Here is a 21,223-nt window from a genome sequence, read left to right as displayed (position 1 = left end):
GCTCAGAGCCATTTAGATGAGTAGGGTAATGGGGATGTCAATCAGAATGTTAGAATGAGGGCAGCTTGCAGAGTCAGGCAGGTGCTAATTACCCAATTTCCTGTGAGCACGAATGCCAATCAGGAATGGCCCAGTCTGACTTATCTCATCCTCACCAGTAGTAAGAAAATCCTTAAACCTGCATTACAGCTGCTGTTTTACAGCCATGGAGATGTAGTGACCTTTCAATAATTGATGTGGCAATGACACTTTCTTAATTCCACCAAGGCTCAAAACCCACATTTACCCAAATTGTTCATTATTGTGGGTTGCTAAAAGGATGAAGTCTCCTGAATCATCACTGGCTCAGAGGCTGCCTTTTGTGATAAATGCAATATCAGATGTATCCCTAGGAGGGCGGCAAGGGAAGAAACCCAGCATGTTTTGGTGTCATCTTTAGCATGTTTCAGAACGTTTATCGTTGTCCCGGCTAAAGTCCGGCACTGGCTGACATCTGTGCAATGGGTGGGAAACTCCAAATGAAGCAAGAGCCCAGTGTGTGAGAGGCTGGGTTTTGTGTGTAACGTCATAAGGCTTTACACGGGGCAATTCTTCCCCTCCCAATGTTTTCAAAGAAATGCTTAAGGCTTAAAATCTTGCTTTATAAACATTTTTAATCCTGTTTGCTGGAAAGACAGAGCCAGGCTCCTTCTCTGCCAGCGGAATTTGAGGAAAGGGAGAAGAGAGCCGCTGACTTGCTAGGACCCATGAGTAATCTCTAGCTTTCTCTGACTCCCTGAGCTTCTTGCACAAGCACCAGGTGTTGAGCGGGGCCCAGATCAGACCAGTTCTGGAGTGGAGAGGGCAGATTAGGGTCCTCAGGTCCAACCACACCCGGCCTTGCTGGTTTGATTTGGGCTCAGATGCAGCCTCAGTGGGCAGAAGTCTTGTGAGGTCAGACAGCTGATACAGTGAGATTTTTTTTTTCTTTTACCAAAGTCAAAATCTTTTTAGAACGGCAGGAGCATTTTCATCACCATCAAGATCCATCAACCTTCAGTTGTGGGAAGGTGGTGGGCTTTTTGTTTTGTTTTGTTTTTGTAGAGCTCGCTCTCCTGATGGTGATGCTAGAACATTAACATTTGGCTTAGCTAAATCATATTCTGCTGTGTCTCACCCCATTGCAATGTCAGTGAAAAGGCTAGCTCCCTCTCTGGCTGGGGAAGGGGTCTCCCTGCTTCCTTCCATCATTCATGAAGACGCTGCTTTGATAAATTCCACCTAGGCCTGGTGTTTGAATCTATGAATCTCTCCATAAGCTCTAACATATTCCTCTCTTCAGCACCTGGGCTTTCTTCCTTATGTTCTTTAAAGGAACAAGATGCAGTGAGATCATTCCTGTCTTATATGTTGCATACGCTAAATCCACACAGACTTCATGGGAAAGGCCTTAAAAACCACCTGAGAACAGCTTAGTGGATTTGTGGAAACCTGCTGAGTGCAGTGCTGAAAGGAAGGGGGTTCTGAGCTTAGTTAGCTTCCATTTGTTTGTTCACCTTGGAGCCAGGTTTAATTTGGCAGGGGGAATGTGCCAGGAGAGAGGATTTGTCCCCTGGCAGCTCAAAGCCAGAGGCCGAGGTTGCTGTGGGGTGTTTCGGAATGTAATAGCTCTCTTGGCGCTGCCCTGACGAGTGATGATAAACACCTGGTTTGTTGCGATTGCCACGTGAAGAGTCCTGGAGACAGGGTGGGCAGCAGCTTTTCCTCCAGCATCAAATGATCAGTCACTAAGTCACAAGTGACATGAGTTTTATGTTCTCAACCCTTGCCCCTAATGGATATTTGTCCCTATCACAAAAGCCATGTGGTCTGCCTGGCCTGTTAGCACCTTGGCAGAACTGTGTGGAGCAGAGATCTCCAAAGAGTGTTGCAGGGAAACTCACTGGGTTTTAGGTTTTTCATGGCAATCCTGAATCTCAGCTTGGATTAGTGGAAAGGTTTGCTGAGATATGTGAACCTGGGCCTCATTCTGGGTCAGATGTGCACTTCCTTTCCCACCTGTGGCAGAGGTAGGGTTGTTTGTTTAATATATTGAGTGGGAACCATGCAAAACTCTAGGACTTGGGTGGAGTTTGTGCTTTGAGTCATTTGAAACATAAAGTCCAACTCAGGTGGTGGAAACCCATATAAACAAAAGCCAAAATACAAGTGTGGGCCAGAAACCTCGGTTAGACAATAGCTATGGATTGGGTAAAGGGTTTTATTTGAACCTGCCACCCTGCGTGCCCTTATTCTGCCCTTCCTGCCATCCAGAGAGAGGGCATCTGGAGACAGTGTCACTGCGGGGAGCACACAGGGCATTGCTGTGGGTAGCGGGTCTCTCACATTCCTCTGCTGTGTTTGCACTGAGGGTGGGTATTGGTTATACCTGAACCTCTCCTAAGGGGGCACCTTAGTGTTTCAGAGCCATGAGAACAAAAGCAGAGAAGTACAGGAGCAACTGGAGGATTGACAAATCTGCTGGTTTGCAAATAGCTCTGTTAGATTAGAGCTCACTCAAGCCCTGGACTGGTGTTTACTGATCAGATCTGCACTCGCCAGATGTATTATCTTCTGCGTGAGAAATATATCAAAGCTGCAAATCAGAGAGTGTGCAGGAAGGGAATACGGCTGGAAGCTCCCACTGATCTAGTGTTTGCGCTCGGCTACCTCTGCTGGCATGGCTCTTGGAAAGCCTCTGGCTGTGACTTAAAGCATCTCCCCCACTGAGACCTCATGCAAAAGGAGGGGCAGGGCTGACAACAGCCCCACCTGCCCTCCTTCACAGTGCCCTCCCCCGTCCCCCAGGTATGGGGCCGATGCAGCTCTGTGCTGTTCCTTGAGTCCTCTGCACTGGGTGAGCTGCAGCAGCAGCCCTGGTGCTGTTCTACCCTGAAAGGTGTGGGGAAGGGGAAAGCAGGGTGGATGCTCCCCTCACCTCTCTACAGGCTGGAGCAGCAGTGGTGCTCCTCAGGAGCTGAGGCCCAGGAGGGCTGGTGTAGCTGCAGCGCCCAGCTCCCGTGAGGTCTGTAACTTTGCCACAATGTCGCCCGACACGAATATCTTTTCCCAGTCGAAATGATATCGTTGGTGACCCTGGCATGGCCAGGCCTGAGGCTTCCCCCAGTGATGTAGTCAGACTGCGTTCTCGTTTCCTGGGCTGTTGTAGCCGGTGCAGTGGGCGCTACCCCTGACCCTCAGTTCATTGGCTTTCTCCTTGTCTCTGAAAGACTTTAGCTGCCTTTCCTTCATCCATTCCCCTTATGCCACAGCCTGGCCGTTACTATTGCCAAGTCACTGGCGGTGTGGAGGGGTCTGACTCCAGAGCCTTGTTACTATTGACATTGTTTCTCCTTCCTGTGATTGTTGTTTATTGTTATCATGGCTCCTCAGCCGGGGCAAACTGTCTCTCCTCGCCCGGAGACTTGGCACTATCTGTCCAGCGCTCTGACATCTTCATTACAAACCATCCACAAAATGCAGCCAGACTGGCAGATTTCTTTAATCAGGCCATTACACGGCTCTTCCCATTGTTATCCATATGCATTAATGGGTCATACATTAGCCAAGGAGTCAACAGAGAATAGGCGGCAGAACTGAGTGGAAGACAAATAAATTAAACATCCGAGCAGGGATCAACCCTCCCGGTCCTCCCCCACCCGCCCAAAGCCATGAAAATGGGCATCTGTGTTAGTCCCATGATCAGTAATAAACAGCAATGTTGTTATAAAGTCAGTGGAGAAAAGTGGCCGAGGTGACAAACTGGCTCAGCTGCTCGCTTGGCACTGTGGCTGAACTCTCCTTTCACAGAGCGGCAGACGAGTGGTATGTACAGTGAGAGAGACATTGTACTAATTAGCTGGGGGTTTGAAACATAGCGAGTGCCCTTTACAGGCTGCAGGTCCCTCTTAATGTCATGTACTGTTTAGAATGAAATGACCCCGTGGACTGCCAGTCCCACTCTAGCCATGAGTACAGAAGTAGAATAGTAAAAGAAACCCATCCCTCCGCAGGAGCCATCCTATCTCTGCTCCATCCCCAAGTTCCTGAGATGGGCATCGCAGTCTGGCCTGTGAGCTACCAGAGTCCGTCTCCCAGACCATGGGAGTGGAGTGGGCTCCAGGGTAAAGGACCCACCTCGTAAATGCTGGGCCAGCACCTCCCTCTCTCCTATGTGGAGGATGCTCCATCTCAAGCCCCTCTGTGGACTCTATCCATGGATTATGGCACAGGGAGGAAAGTGTCTCTCATATAACTAACTCCTGGGTTTCCTCATGGTTCACCATTCTTAACTGGCACTGCTTAGTAAAGGGCTCTTGGGCACAGAAGCTCCCTGGCCATCCGGCAGCAGTGCAGGGTCTGACAGTGTCCCACACGCTGCACCCCGTCCCAACCCCCAACTCAGGGGCACTGATATAAGTCCTGGTGACTGCTCTGGCTGCTTCTCCCAACTCACTGTTACCTGAGTCTCATCTGGATTGAACCCCATCCAAGTGCCAAGCTCATCTAGACGCTGGGTTCCACAGTCTGCTGGACCAGACAAGTCAGGTCATGTCCCGTCACTGCTCCTCCCAGCATCCTCCTATAGGGAAGATGGCAAAGCAGCCCCCCATGACACCTAAAAGCAGAGGGGCAATTGCCCAGTTACCCTCTGAGTCCTCTCAGAACCAGAAGTTTGATTGGCATGAATGGCCAGAGGAGAGTGAGTGAAGCAGCTGATTCCACACAGGGGCTGATAAAACCTCCACCACTCCCCTGCCACACTCTGGTGTTACTTGTCTGTTCATTTACTGTTTTATGCAACATCCTTTGCAATGGCATCTAAGTGCAGCCAGCACAACAAATGCAGCAACCATGAACAATCGCAGAGGAAACCGGTTGAAATGTACAAACTATGGCCCTTTCTATGCAGGCAAAACAATGTGCTTTCCACTCCAGTTAGCTTAATGAACACTCCTCCCCCCAACGCCTCAGACACATGAGTTATCACCTTTAAGATCGTCTGAGCTGGCCATGGGTGCAGCCTTGCTGGACGCTCAGGGAGGTTTCATTCAAGTTAAGCCAACTTGATTGGAATCAACACCATTTCTTCCCATAGGCAAGTCAGGCACAGGGTTTAATCAAAAGCCTTCAGAGTCCAGCATGCAGTGCGTGGTGCCCGAGGGGCCCTGATGCAGGGTTCTGGAAGGCTGCTGGGTGTGGAGAGAGTGACTCACGCAGGCAGCAGCGTCTGCTGGGAATGTCATACTGCTTCTGCGGTGCCTGGCTACGGCCAAGCCCCAGCAACCAGAATTCCATTTATCGAGACTCTACTCCTCACCGTTCCTTTTCGGATATGTCCCCTGCCCTCGCTTTCCCTCATCCACATAGTGAGCCAGATCTCCATCTGGCGTAACTCGGTGTTGAATTTAATAGGGCTGTGGCGATTTACACCAGCTGGGGATCTGGCCCTTTGCATCCCATCCCTAAAACATCATAGAATCGTAGGACTGGAAGGGACCTCGAGAGGTCATCTAGGCCAGTCCCCTGCACTCATGGCAGGACTAATTATCTAGACCATCCCTGACAGGTGTTTGTCCAACCTGCTCTTAAAAATCTCCAATGATGGAGATTCCACCACCTCCCTAGGCAATTTATTCCAGCGTTTAACCACTCTGACTGGAAATTTTTTCTAATGTTCCAACTAAACCTCCCTTGCTGCAATTTAAGCCCATTGTCTTAATTTGATGTACTTGTGTGGATGGGGGGCGGAGTGGTAGATGTGGTATATCTTGACTTTAGTAAGGCTTTTTATGCTATCTCACATGACTGTCTCATAAACAAACTAGGGAAATACATCCTAGATTGAGCTGCTGTAAGGTGGGTGCATAAATGGTTGGCAAACAGTAGTTATTAGTGGTTCATAGTCAAGCTGGAAGGGCATATCGAGTGGGGTCCTGCACTGATCAGTTCTGGATCTGGTTCTAGTCAATATCTTCATCAGTGATTTGATAATGGTATAGACAGTACACTTATAAAGTTTGCTGACAATACCAAGGTAGTAGGGGTTGCAAGTGCAAGTGAAATTCAATAAGGACAAATGCAAAGTACTCCACTTAAAAAGGAACAATCAGTTACACTCACACAATGGGAAATGACTGCCTAGGGAGGAGTCCTGCGGAAAGGGATCTGGGGGGTCAGAGTGGATCACAAGCAAAATATGAGTCAACAGTGTAACACTGTTGCAAAAAAAGGGAACATTGTTCTGAGGTGTATTAGCAGGAGTGTTGTGAGCAAGGCACGAGAATTAATTCTTCCGCTCCACTCTGCACTGATACAGCCTCAGCTGGAGTATTGTGTCCAGTTCTGGGTGCCATCTTTCAGGAAAAATGTGGACTAATTGGAAAAAGTCCAGAGAAGAGCAACAAAAATGATGAAAGGTCTAGAAAACATGACCTGTGGGAGATGACTGAAAAAACTGGGTTTGCTTAGTCTGCAGAAGAGAAATAGTACAGTAGTCTGCCCGACCTTCCCTAGGTATGGGGGATTAAGGAAAAGTTATGTACACAAAGCAGATGTTTCACTGGGCAGCAGCTTCTCAGAGCTTTCCCTGCTTTCTTGGTTCTCAGTGGGATTCCCATCTCCCACTTGCTGTCTCTGCTCTTAATTAGGCTGCATTCCCTCTACTAGACTGGTAGTGAGGTGTTTGGTTCCCCAAGCACGTTCTCATTTCCCTTAATTGTTTCCCACATGCACTGATTAGAGTGGAAATGTGAGGCGTGCATGTTCGTGACTAACTCCTGATGTCTCAGGGCTCTTAATGAACAATTATTAAGTCAGTACATTGTTGGTGGAGTGAACTGCAGGAACTGCAGGGGGTATAAGACAGGTGGCTGGGAAGCCTGGTGTTTCCACCACTGAACAAAGTGATGCAGCTCTGCGTACTTCCTTCTGATGTAATTATCCACTGCCATTACAGAAACACCAAGTACAGCTTGAAATACCCAATTGCTGCCCACCATTCCCCCCACCCCGTCCCAGCCAGGCTGCCTATGGAATTAAGATGAACTCAGTGTCTGCAGAGGCTTCTGAGCATGCATGACAATGAGAGCAGCAAAACAATTGGCTTTAAGACAGCTGTTCCCATCTGTCAAGTGCCCTGTCTAAGGAACAGACGTTGCCTTTGAACTTTCAGTGCTGCTCCATGAGTTTTCACAGGCGGTTTGAGCCGCGTGGAGTTTTAAATCAGGCTGACTGGTAGGTGCTTGAGGTGCACTCTCTATTAATATGTTTCTCTTGGATTTACATCTCAAAATTCCTGCTCTTATCCCTGGACTGGTCACAGTTTGTTCCATTTTCATTGTAACTCCCCTCACACCAGCAGCATGAACTGGCAGGATACTCTGTGAGACGAGAATCAGAGCCAGCCTGATTCCAAGGAAGTGAAGGAAGAAGGTTGTGAGTAACAAGCCTGGCCTCTGGGATGATACCACTGGGTTTAGGCTTCTCCCAGGAATACGTGGAATGACTTCGCCGCAGTGCTCTAGAAATACCACTCCATCAGTGCTCCCGAAACCTGCCCAGATCAGCGCCATCGTTTTGCTGCTCCACCATGTGCTGTTAATGCCAGAGCTCATTGCAATAGGGATTTAGCATTAAGGAAAGGTTAAAAGCGATGGAATCTTATTAGATAATTCCCACTTGTATAAGGCAGAAAAAATAACTCCAAGTCCAGTCACCTCTGAATCATCTGGGTTTTCCCCGTAACTTTGCCATGTGGCCTTCTAGGTTACCTGAAGACCACTGGGTTATGCTGTTATTACATGACCAATGAAGTGCCATTCCTGGGATTTAATAATAATAACAACAACTTTTTCAAACAACAGAAACAAACAAAGCTAACATTCAAAGAGTGAGTCATGGACCTCGATTTTATCCTATGGGAATGTCACATGGCCTGTTCTATGGAATATGGTAGAATTTAACTGCTATTTTACCACTCTGGTGTACCTGCTGTGTGTGTGCATGCATGTAAACAAGCATCATACTGACAGTGTCGCTTCCTATTGCCTCTCTTAAATATTAAACAGGCTGAAATAATTACCTTTTACGTGCTGAAGTTCAGATGTTGTACAATAGGCGGATTACATACCAAGGTGACTGCACACTGCTGTTTTTATTTATAATTTATGAAGTGGAAAAAGCCTGCTTAGCACTACACAGAACAGGCTGAAAATAGAAAGGAAAATTGCTTAACAAATCAATAGGCACAACGCATGGAAAAAAGTACCAAACAAATCAGGATTTCTGTGAGGATTTTTTCGTGAATGTTAATTTGCTTATTCAGTATATGTCAGTCAAGTAAAGTTAATGTGCCATTTAAGGAATATTTTTCAGTGTGAAAAGTAATAGCAGTATGAAGAGTATCTCAGAAATTATTTAACGTTTATTCGGATATGTTCTTAGAACAGTCTCCAGAGAGAGAATCTGAGGCATGAAGTAGAGAGTAGCTGGTGTATATTAATAACTTAGTAACATTTCCCCAACCTCAAACAATGTGTGCATTATAGAGCAACAGCTTTTATCTCATTTTAATAAGGTTTAGTGTTTTCCCTCTTAGGGTAGCTGCAAGATCTTACCTACGAAGCAGCAGAAAGCAGGCCTAGAAAGAAATCCAAATATTTCCAAAGTATCTCACGTGAGGCAGCCATCTTGTTATGTCAAGATAAACATTGTACTTATCTGTCCTGGGACCAGCATGGCTACAACAACACTGCATACAGTACATCATTGTGCTTATCTCTCTGTTTACCCCTTCGTTTCCAGAAGAGGACGCTAAGCAGAACTGCACAGAGTTTGCAGGTTTCAGTTTGAAAGAGAGATTTATCTGGCGCTTGGCTTGTGAGGGAATGGCTGTGAATAGCCCCCTCACGCTTACGAGGACATTCAAGTCTGATTAACTCAGGCATCCTGGGAAGCAAGTCCTGTACCTTGCAGTGTTGTTATGCAAGGGCGTGTGTGCTAGAAAGGATGTTTGAAAGAGGAACTGAAATATGGGCAGAAAGATGCCTTGTGGTTAAGGCGCTGCATGTGGAGTTAGAAGTCTGGCTTCAGTTGAGGAAGTCACGTAGGCCTGATAAAAAGCGGCAAAGAGTCCTGTGGCACCTTATAGACTAACAGACGTATTGGAGCATAAGCTTTTGTGGGTGAATACCCACTTCCTCAGATGCATGTTGGCCTGATAGTTAGAGGTATTTAGTTATGTTGCCGTTTGGTGTTGCGACGCCTAACTGACGTAGCCTAAGTCTCACTGAAAGAATCTTGTCAAAGATCCTTGCAAGTGCCCCTTCCTAGTTCGGCTGTGAAGGGAACCCAGGCCTCTGTGTTCTGGATCCGCTGGGCAGAGTTAAAATTCTACAGCTTGAACAGAGTCCAGGCACTGCCCCCACCTTGGGGTCCCTCAGCACACTCAGAGTGCACGCCTTGATGTTTGGAGCTCTTTATCAGAATCAAAAATAAGGGAGAAGGAAATGTGCACAGAGAAGAATGGAGAGATCCTCTTGACTGTGCTTTGCTAATTGTCCACACTGTATCTTGGACCCAGCACTTCTACCTGGTCTGAGTCATTCCTTCCCTTTCCTTTTGCATTCACTTTCTGGCCACGGATTATGGAAACGCCTAGTCTAATATACCCTTTACAGCAATGATAACTTTGTCCCACTCTTCCCTTTTCTGTCCATCCCAGTGCAGCTTTGCTGTTTTCCTGCCAGCTTGTTGTCACAGACGCATAGATATTCGTCAGTTATGAAAGGATGTGGTCTGCATTTTGCCTCCTTATGGATTTTAATCATTAAGATGGAATCACTGTTGTTGCATATAAATAATTGTCATTGAAAATATATGGCAGCTTTATTTGCTGTGGGAGACTACAGCACGATGCCCTCCAGGGCTGTGGGGACTGCAATCCTTGTTGAGCTTGAATAAAATAATCCTGAATTTGAAGGGATAGATCGTGAGCTCATCAGCTTCCATAAACACATCTGTTAGTTCAGTCTTCTGAAGCTCTTAAACTATGCAAGAAAATGCTATTTTAGCCTTTGCTAGCAGCAACTACTAGATCGTTACAATTGCAATTCAACCCCCCTGTCTTCACTCACTCTGAACTTTCAGAAAATAATTTCCTTTGGGCTTGACATTTTCCTTGCTTAGTCTCTGCCCAAAGGCAGAATCTCTTTGGAAGGTTTGAGCCAACTGCACACGTATTGTTGAGTTGCTGTCTATATGGTATGCTTAAGCAGGGCGATGGAACAGATGACCCCTTGAGGCTCTTCAGCCCGACGTTTCTATGATTCTGTGGTTTTGTTCTATGATTCCTTGAAATCAATGGGACCATTCATAGTACAAAAAGGACATGCCTAAGTCTTTGCAGGATTGAGGCTGTAGTGTGCAGCTAGCTGTGCTGAAGGTAAACGATGGCTTTGCTAGGTTTGAAAATTAGTGGTTTTAAATTAAGAAAAGTGTGAACCATCTGAAAAAGCCATTAGGAGCATCACCAGTTGGAGAAATCACGTACATCTAGAAGTGTGTAATTACAATGCGCCATTAACTAAGGACCAAATCCTGCAATCCTTACACAACCCAAATGTCCATTAATGCCAATGGAAATTTTCAAATGATTAAGGAAAAATGCTATACTGTTTATTATTTTATTTATTTATTTATTATTGTTATCGCTTTCAGAGGTAAAAATAATGGATATAGGGCTCTAAATATAGACAATATTCTGCATATATTCATATTGTAAGCTCTCTGGGGCAGGGACAGATCAAAGAAAGACAAGATGGGCAAACCCAAGACAAGATGCTTGGCAGCTAAATGGGAGTGTGGGATTATTACTGAGAGGGGATGGGGGTTGCTTGGAGAGGCTGGTTATAAGGAGGACTATTTAACTTCTCGGTTGGCACATAGACCCATTGGTGTTACTCCGCAATGGGAGTGCAATCCTAGCCACCGTGGCTTAACAACCATGTAAGAGAAGCAGTGAGAGATAAAAAGACTTCCTTTAAAAAGTGAAAGTCAAATCCTAGTGAGGTAAATAGAAAGGAGCATAAACACTGCCAAATAAAGTGTAAAAATGTAATAAGAAAAGCCAAAGAGGAGTTTGAAGAACGGCTAGCCAAAAACTCTGTTTGTGGGCACCTGTGCTCAGCACTTCAAAAATAGTCAAAGGCTGGGTCAGATGTCCTATTGTTGTGGCTGCGTGTATCTCCAAGACCTTTTCAGAGCAGAGACCCGTATTGCTGAAATATTTTTTTTAAAAAGGCCGGAGGCTGGAAAATGAAATATTAACCCTTGAAATTAAAAATGTTACAAAATAGACGAAAAAGATGCTTAAAATGTCTGACTTGGATTTTTGTCAGTTTTGCTGATCTGAGTCTGACTGGCATAGTTTAAATAGGAGAAGGTCTTTGGTTTCCAGCTATTATCCTGCTTCCATTGTTCAGATTTCTCTTGAATTATCTGGAAAACAGAATTCAGAACCACACCCACCCTGTTATTTTTACAACTGCAGTCCTACTGTGTGTGTGTGTGTGTGTGTGTGTGTGTGTGTGTGTGTGTGTTTTTAAACCAGCCTTGTAACTGGAGCTGGCTGGGTTGCAATAGACAAACCCCACTGAGTCAGAGCACCTTTTGCTCAGTTCTCCCAGACCTCCCTGTCAAGGCTGCAGTTAGCAGGAAACGCATTTTGCTTATTATCAATGCTGAGGGCTCTTCTCCCCAGGAACGCTAGCATCGTGTCATTGGAAGTGATGCTTGGGGGCCTTCTTGGGCCCTGTTCACCTGGTCATCTTGCTTTGCCTTCTGAGAGATGTTTGTCACATCCTCAGCGGGACTCAGCTTTCAGTGCCATCTGAGAAGCTGGAACTTGGGTTTTATTTTTTGTAAGATGTGACCATTTTTCTTTAATAAGCTTCAGTGCTCATTACAATCTTTGAATAAACTTTAAGTAATTAAAACCATTTAAATGAGCTTGTAATTAATAACCAACTTTGGCTCAAAGTCTTCTCCCAGTTAGTTATGCTGATGTAAATCCAGAGTAACTCTACTGAAATCAGTGGAATGACTTCTGAGTTACACCAGAGCAACTGAGTGCAGACTATGACCCTGGCAATTCATTGTAGCTAGGTGACTGAGCTATTCACTGGATTTGCTTGAGCCCATGATCCTTGGCAGAGATTGCTTTACTGATGTTATAGAATGTGCCTGGCTGATGGCCACGTTAGTTGATGCCAGCCACTACCTTGGCTTTGGATCATGATGCCATGGTAGCTTGGTCCTCTTTGCCTCTCCCAGCCGTTGGATCCTGCTCAATCCTTGCTGAAGAAACTGATCTAATAGTTTTTTTAAAGACTGGCCCAGTTCCTCCCTGGTATAATTCTGTTGGTTTCTCCTTGGACTTTCTCCAGGGAGGAATTTGGCATAGCCAAAATGTAAAGGTATAAGGTAAATGCACAACTGTCCTCTACCGGACAGAGTTAGACTTGCTCAGCTGTATGTCATAGATTCTATACAGATATTATAAAGGAACTTCTTCAGTAACTCAAAGGTAACAGGGCCTGGGCTGGTGGAGGGAGGCCTGAGTCTAACACCGGCTGTCTCTGTGACATTCCAAGCAGCTACAATGTGTGGTACAGTGACAGGTTGCCACTGGCTTGCTATAGTATCTTCTCTAGCTGATTCCAGTGCCGTGTTCCTCCCTAGTCTCCATGGCAGAGCTCAGTGCTCCCGGAGCTCAGGTCCTTGCCACTGAGCTGGAACGGTAACTTGAGCACTGACACGTACATATGAATAACAAGCAGCCTGCTTTTCTGTAAAAAGCAACAAAGAGTCCTGTGGCACCTTATAGACTAACAGACATATTGGAGCATAAGCTTTTGAGGGTGCAGCTGCATCCGACAAAGTGAGCATTCACCCACAAAAGCTCATGCTCCAATACCTCTGTTAGTCTGTAAGGTGCCATAGGACTCTTTGTTGCTTTTTACAGATCCAGACTAACACGACTACCCCTCTGATATCTGCTTTTCTTTAGCATTCCTATCTGCTGTGCTGAGCTGAGGAAGGCTCCTGAGAGAGGCTCTGGGACACTTTGCTTCTCTCCAATTCCCTTTCCTCCCACTCTCCCAAGCCTTTTCAAGCTCCACATTTGCCCCCAGTGCAGAGACCTACTTAATCCTTTTAAAACACAAACGCACAAGCAGTGATTCTTCCCAGACTGAATGGTGCCGCCCTTTGCAGCTGGCACACATGCCCCTCTGTCAGGGCCGGCTCTAGACCCCAGCACGGCAAGCACGCGCGTGGGGCGGCCCTTTCCCGGGGGGGCGGCAGGCTGGGCCGGCGGACCTGCCGCAGTCATGCCTGCGGGAGGTCCACCGGAGCCCCGGGACGACCGGACCTGCCGCAGGCATGACTGCGGAGGGGGCGCTCGTCCCGCGGCTCCAGTGGATCTCCCGCAGGCATGACTGCGGACGGTTCGCTGGTCCCGCGGCTCGGCTGGACCTCCCGCAGGCCTGACTGCGGCAGCTCCAGCGGAGCCGCCGGACCTGCGAACCGTCCGCAGCTGTGGGAGGTCCAGCCGAGCCGCGCGACCATCCGCAGTCATGCCCGCGGGAGGTCCGCTGCTCCCGCGGCTCCGGGGCGCCTCCCGGGCATGACTGCTTGTGGCGGCCAAAAAGGTAGAGCCGCCCCTGCCCTCTGTAAGCACTGGGGGTTAGATCAAAGAGCGGTGTCTCCACTAGACGTGAGGCTACAGGGAAAACTGCAGGAAGTGCCATAGTCTGGAGGTGGTGCTTCTTTCCAGCATTTAAAATATGCGTGGGTTTGCTGCAGCTCCAACTATAAATACAGGTTTTAAAATATAAAGCACTCCGTGGAGGTGAAATTAAACCTAATTATAGCAATCAGTTTTATTCTACTCTGTATTCTTTATGAATGGGTTCCATCATGTTGTAACTAATTAGCTCTGCCATATTACACCTGAACAGCAATTTATTTTAAAGTACTTTCTATCGAAAAAATCATTTCCAGATCACATGACCTTGCATTTGCAGATTTTTCCCTGTCTTTGTTTAGTGTGCCACTGTTATACGTACGACCATCTGTCCCATTTCTTTTGTTACTTGGTCACCGCTAAAATCTTTACCATTGTTATTTGTGAGTAATTAATGTTTCTGTGGTATTTGTAGTGTTCTCTCCACCAGGTGCAGGGAATAACAAGATAATGGCAATTAGGTAAAAGGTAAAATTATTAATGGCAACCACAGTTTCAAGGTGAAAACAAGAACATTTATTTATAGCCTTTACCTGAGCATTTATCACCATAATGTACCTCAAAACATGAATGTGAGATAGGCAGGCTCTCATTCCATGCTCAGAAAACATTCAGGTCAGAAGGTCGGGATTTGTTTTGATTTTTTTTGCCTGTTTTCATCTGGATGAATTCTTTCCAGAACCTTCCCTTAGCATGTGACCGTGTCCATCTTATTCTGAGGTCAGTGAAGGCAGTGGGGGAGTTGAAAGTTGCATGTGAGGAACAATTTATGTATTCAGGGAAGGGTGAAATCCTTCTTTGCTTGGTGGGGAAAGAGTAAATAGGTCTCACCAGGAGGATGACCCAGGATGTTCTTCCACCCCATTCCACCCTTTCCATGGTAAACGATGGGTTTGCTTTCTGTACCTATGGGTAGACATGGGTTGGGAATGGAAGGTGGTCAGATGCAGCTGTTTGTGATCTTCTGGCTTCTTTTGTGTGATTCTATTTTCTTTTCTCCTCTCTTGTCAGTTGGCAGGAAGCAATTCATGAAATTTGAGTGGGCGAACAATGCTGCAGATGTACTGGGCTGTGATTTTGAGGAGCTCACCACAGCGGTCTTCAAGCACCATCTGAAACAGATAATAGAACAGGTCACATCTGGAACGAGTCGGCTGAGCAAAGACGAGGAACGAAATGCTGGTATCAGACTTTTCCACCCTTTCCTTTAAGTATCATTGATGTGTATTGTTCTTGACTTGACCAAGGAATAGTTAGAGTATTTGTAGCGTGTTCTCCAGAGATATACGTCACCCATCTCTCACCAGTGCTGTGATCCTTAAAACAGAGTTATGGTAAAGATTTTTTAAAGATAATTAATGTAACTGTCCCCAATTTATAATACTGATCATACATGTCACTTCTTCAGAGCATCTTAAGATAATTAATCCTACTACAAGGAAAGTCAAGTAACATGGTCTAAAAATCAATCTATTTGCAAAGCGAAGACACATTTGTCAGAGAGACCCTGTTCCAATGAGACCCTGCTCCATTTTGCAAGCGAGATCCTGCTGGAGCACGGCTAGCATGGGCACACACAACTCCTCTCCTCCTGTAAATTAGGGTGAGCTAGATGATATTTGTTCCGCCATCTGCATTATCAGATGTGTTGAACATCTCCAAAGTCATTCGAATCCCTAGGACTAGGCTATGTCCTTGCCATCTGCATGATCGGCATGTCATTCGCACTTTTCTTTGTATGCCACAAAAAGAAACATCACTACCTGAACAGAACAGGCAAATGAGCCCTCAGAAGAGGCAGTGAGACTCCAAAACAGGCTGATGCCTTTCCCAAGACCAGCAAGCTGCCAGACCTTTGTCATTTCCTTTGTCACTCACATGTGTGTATTTTTGTAACAATTTTGCATTGTGCTGAAACCAACAGGAGAACTATTGAACATGCACTTGCCAACTATTTCCTGCAAGGAGGCTGAAAAGCAGCAGAGGAGGAGGGGAGCATCAGTCTTAACAAATAGTTATTTGAATTGTAAATGTCAAGTATTTTTAAGTATCAAGTGGAAATTATTTGGCTGAGAAGCCAAGAATGTTTTGCTCCCTGCTGACATCTGGGCACTGAGTGTAATTCACAGCCAGCAACCCTCTGATTTCAATGTGTCCGTTTTATTTTTCTCCCTTCTTTTGGTGATATTTTCCTTTTGAAAGTTGTTTTTCCCCTTTGTGTGTTTGCAGCCAGTGTTCACGGTTCTCAGACTCTGACATCTGCCATGGAAAGGACTGTCACATTTGAGAAAGGTGCTAGGAGGCTATTTGTTTCCTAGCAACCAGCTCAGGTTCCAGGGTTAAAGGAAGAATGTAAAATGTTTTAAGAGCTATCAAAAAAAAAGTCAGTATGTAAAGGTAGCCTCTTTTCATCATGCTCCTGCATGAAGCAGCACTGCAAATTTGTTGCAAATGCCTGTGTCTTTCTAGAGAAAATTTGGGTAACATGCTGTATGGCATTTACAGGGCTAGCTCAGTGAAGAGCAAGTTCAAATATATGGTCTGATAGCATTAATGAACCAGTGCATAACTGGAATGAACGGAAGAATGAATGGAGCTAATTCAGGAAGGCAGGTTTTGTGTGTGTGTGTGTGTGTGTGTGTGTGTGTGTCACTCTCTGATTTCATGCAGATTAAGAACCAGCCCGTACTCATCTGAGTAGTCCTAACTGACTGGAGTGCACTCTGGTAGGATATTCTTGTGTGAGTAAGAGTTTGTGAGATCAGTCCCTATATTGTAAAGCATTTATTACAAAATATAAATCAGGTAAGAGACATTGGAGCAGTTCAGGGCAGCTCATGCAAATATTTATTCCTCATGTAAATGGATTTATATATTGCCTTGAACATAGGAATTAGGATTGGTGCAAATTATACTCTACAGGGAGCAGGTGATGGAGTTATTATCAAGTCTGTCTATGGAAGATCAAAAAGAATTGAAAATAAATCATTCAGTGTCTTGCTCTGCTGTCTTCTTTTCTCCTTGTATCCTCTAGGGCCCAAGATGACGGGGGTGGAATGTGTGGAGGGGATGGCTGCAGGTCTCTATGAAGAACTGTTTGCTGCTGTTGTCTCTCTGATCAACAGGTATTGAGTGTTCCTAAACCAGGCAATTAAGAGAACAAACAAATAAATCTCTCCTGGGCTTGTAGAGAGCGGAAGGCTGTGATAAACAATGTATAAATATATAGAAATGATTCATGTCCTTTATGTTTGCCCCTTATGTTCCCCATCCCTGACATTAATAAAGAGAAATCTTCACCAAATGCACTCTGAAGAGATGCACGTGGTATGTAGCCCCTGGTTGCTGCAGAAAGGTTATCTGAAGAATATTTCTGTAACAGAAGAAAGTCATCAGAAAGTCAAAGAGTGAACTTCTTAAAGGAAACTACAGCATGCTCAATAGATTGTTCTGCTCATCACCAGCCGGGATGTGTTTGGCGGCACGGCGATGAAGAAGCACGTGGAAAGGCTCCTGGAGCACAATGCAGCAGCTACTTGCTCACGGACGTTTTTGGTTCCTTTGCGTGCAGGATGCTCTATATCTTGGGTCGGATTTTCAAAAATAACCATGCGACTTCGTCATTTTTGTATCTATTTGTCTGGATTTAAATGATAAAAGCTGGTACCTGGGCATCACAGCACTTGACTAGCATTACAACCCCATACCCCAGCCACATTACAGGACAAACGTTCAGGCTGGAATCAGCACCGCTCAGCCAGCCAGCTATAAATAGCACCTTTCCACCCCCTCCCATCAGTCCAGGGCCTGACTCTCAACCGTCCTCAGATGGCCCCTCCGGCCTGCTCGGCAGGTCACCAAGGCTCTGGGACAAATCCCAGCGTCCTGGGGCCCCGACCGAGAAGGCAGGGCTGGCAGCCCATTCTCTTTGTAGCATGAGGGATCCAGCTGAAAGGCTTGTGCTGAGCACCGCTTTGGCCAGGCTCTCCTCCAACAGGATAGGTGCCAACCTGTGGACCAGACGCACACAGTAAAGTGTCTGAATTATTGCTGGGCTGTGATCATCCAACAGCAGCTGGGCGTCTAAAATCACCCCTGCATTGCGAGCCCTGGTAACTAATGGCGGGCGCACTCCCTCATGCAAAGGGATCCGCCCGGCTCCTCCTAGGAACATAAGTCCTACTAAAAGTCATTGGAACTCTTTCTCCTCGGTCATGTTAGTGCTTTCAAAAATCCCACCCCGAGTCCAGAATTTTCAGAAGGACTCAGCCCCCAGAATTGGAGTCGGATTTTCCCAAGAGCTCAGTGCGCTGGAAAGTCTGGCCATAAGTGTCACACTGGGAGGTGCCGGGAGCCGAGTGCTTTGGCAGATCTGGTCTCAACTGTGAAAAATCCGACACAGAGCTCGTGTGGCCCTTAGCAGATAGCAAGCTGCAGTGCCATGGGCTGTGGCCAGACAGTGAGTAGAAGGGATGTTTTGCTAGGTTAGGCAAGCACCCCAAACATTCAGAGGTTTCTCTGATTCTTATTTGGACTCTTTGGGTCTTTTGAGTTCTTTCCTCTGCTCCCCAGGCTCCCAGTTGTGCTGATCAGCCTAGCACTCACTTCTTCTTATTTGTATTTTGCATTGTGGTGGTTGGCGGGTGCCCCTGTCACGGCCCAGGACTCTGCTTTGTTAGCTATTGTGCTACTTCTGTGCTACCTCTCTTGTCTTGTCAACTTACTTGCACTTACTAGTTTCACAGAGTCAGTCTGAGAAGTTTCATGATTTTTCTTGCTTTTCCAAAGCATTCTTTATGAGCCTAAGTGGAAACAGGGGCGGCTCTAGCCATTCCGCCGCCCCAAGCAGGGCGGCACGCCTCAGGGAGCGCTCTGCCGGTCGCCGGTCCCACGGCTCCGGTGGACCTCCCGCAGACGTGCCTGCGGAGGATCAGCTGGTCCCGCGGCTCCGGTGGACCTCCCGCAGGCGTGCCTGGGGCCCGGAGCCGCCCCTGAGTGGAAAGAACTCCTCTTCCCAGTACTACCGGAAACCAGCGTTGACTTCAGGCTCTTGAGTTGCCTCCAGATGCCCCCTTATGAGTCCCACTTTGTAGATTGTTTGCCCTTTTTCGGCTACATTGCATCCTTGCTATTTTAAAATATTTCATTTTATTAAACCTGAAAGTGCAAGTTGTCAATATCACAAACCACGGCTTACGGAACTGAGTATTTTACAAGTGACATGAAATTAAAGTTAAGATTTTACCAGTTTACCCATACTCAGACCTACCTTTAGTTCAAAGCCTTCCAAACCTTCCTAATCCCGGGGATGTGAAATCTTCTCTTTGATGGTCATGTTTATGTGGATTTTGGTAGCCAGAGGATGGTAATCAGATTCGTTTTTTCTATGACAAAAACACATTCAGTTCTGTTTCTTATATCCAGTGTGCATCTCAGAGACTGGAATATCCAATTAGCACATTTTCTGCTGAGGTGAAGTATTCCCCACAGTCAGATGGGCCTGTTCCCCTCATTAGTTCCACTCGCCTTATTTCCCTGTAAACCACACAGTCACTGGAGCACTGCGGTGTTGAGAACTGGCTTGTTTACTTATTAATAATTGTTGTGACTTTGCAGGATTGAAATCAAGGTTACCAGTATGTACAAAGTAATAAACTGGTTGTGGAATCAAAGATTGAGCCATACAGATTGCTTGGTAGGATTCATTCTCTAATGAAAAGCTTGACTATGAGCTGTGAGCTAGCTCTTAAGAATTATAGAGTTTGTATCCAAACTCCAAAAGCGGCTGATGATTACTGGACATTTAATCAGCCTCTTTCTGGTGCTTCTAACAGTTATAATGCTGCCTTCTGGCCTGGAAACCCCAACTGCACCATCCCAAGATCTCCCACTTGCTTCTCAGCAGCGATGCTGCAGCTGCTATAAAAGAAGGAATCCTGGGAACTGGTTCCTGTCTTTCTTATCCTGGTGTAAATCAAGGCCAACTCAAGTCAAGACAATAGAGAAAAGAGTCAGGCCATGGAAGTCTCTTTGTTTTTCATTCTGATTTACAGCTCAAGTTGTCAAATGAGAATCTAGATTCAATCCTGTGACTGGAAATACTCCAGATTGTTCCTTCTGATTTATTTCAGCCTGTCCAAAGATGATTCTCTGAGATCTCATGGAAGAGCAAAATGCTGCTGGCTGTCTAAAATCCTGAATAATGAAGCATTAGCTCAGAGAATGTGTCTTGTATTCCTCCGTTCCCTTTAACACCATCTTTGTTTCACTTGTTTTTATTTTTCAAGCCAGCCCATCAAAGCCTTTTAAGCCATTCCAACAATGATACAATATGTCACAGAGCAAAACATGTGTTTCAATGCAGTCAAAAAAATGTTGCTGACTCTCACTGAGTTGATGAGGTACCATGAATTTAAATCACTTTCAACTTGTACTACAACTTCAGAATCACAGGACATGTCAGTGGTGCTAGGGGAAGGTGTGGATAGGAAATTCTTTAAGTGAATTCTAAAAATACTTTTGTTTCTTCCTGCAAACCTGTATTTTTCAGGGAGACTTCGGGATGCTAATGCCTAGCATTTTTTCCTCCAATTATTTTCAGCAATTTTCTTCAGTTGGCATTTGCCATCTGACTGAAGTACATGCTTTTACATCTCACCCATGTGCAGAATGTGCAGCTCTACAAATCGTGTTGTATCATGCCACAGGAGGAGGACATGGGAAACGACATAAAACAATTCATCTGAAGGAGAGCAGAGTAACTCAACCTTTTCAGAAATAGATATTTGAAAAAACCACAGAGCTTTCTCCAGGTCATGTTCCCACAGTTATTTTTATCTGAAGTATTTGGCATGGATGGAAACAAAACTCGGAAGAAGTTGTTGGAAAGATGGTTTCTCTCCCAGCGACCTACAGTATCTCTTTCCCTCAGAACATACTGGCTGCGCTCCGCGTTTGCGGTTATACATTTCCTCAATCATTTCCCCAGCATTCTTCCACAGTAGCAATATCACACTCTTTATTTTCCTACAGTCGATACTTTGGAACTTAAAACTGCCATTAACATAGTCAATGTGGTTCAATTAACCATCTTTAGGACCAGTTCTGCCACCCAAAGTTAAGACAACTTAGGTCTGAGGACTCCATATTTCAGGTATGGTGCCTAAGAAAAGTCGTCTCATCCCATCATCCGTGAAAAGTTTATTAGTCCAGGTCAGGAACAAGCTATGCCATATCTTCTGTTCTAGGCTGGAAGCAGTCACCAGTAATAAATAAAACAAGGAGACCTTGGATAAAGTTCAAATTCTAAAGGACAGGAAAATATCAGTAGCTATTTGATTATTAGCACTCTGTTTTAAAGACACAAACATATGCCAACCAATTAGGCATTGTTGAGAT

The 21,223-nt window shown here is 45.7% G+C and overlaps 1 protein-coding gene across 1 annotated transcript in view; it reads left to right on the top strand.

Moving 5' to 3' along the window:
- Positions 1–21,223, top strand: part of MYO18B (myosin XVIIIB) — a 141,767-nt gene that overhangs the window by 691 nt on the left and 119,853 nt on the right. The window contains exons 2-3 of the mRNA XM_044990214.1: positions 14,837–15,007; positions 16,860–16,950. Coding sequence (XP_044846149.1) covers positions 14,837–15,007; positions 16,860–16,950 — 262 coding nt within the window. The remainder of the gene's footprint in view (positions 1–14,836; positions 15,008–16,859; positions 16,951–21,223) is intronic.

The sequence above is a fragment of the Mauremys mutica genome, chromosome 16 (genome assembly GCF_020497125.1).
Source record: "Mauremys mutica isolate MM-2020 ecotype Southern chromosome 16, ASM2049712v1, whole genome shotgun sequence".
NCBI classification, from domain to species: domain Eukaryota; kingdom Metazoa; phylum Chordata; order Testudines; family Geoemydidae; genus Mauremys; species Mauremys mutica.
Note: the sequence above shows the minus strand (reverse complement) of the source record. Positions and strands in the feature narration are given on the sequence as shown.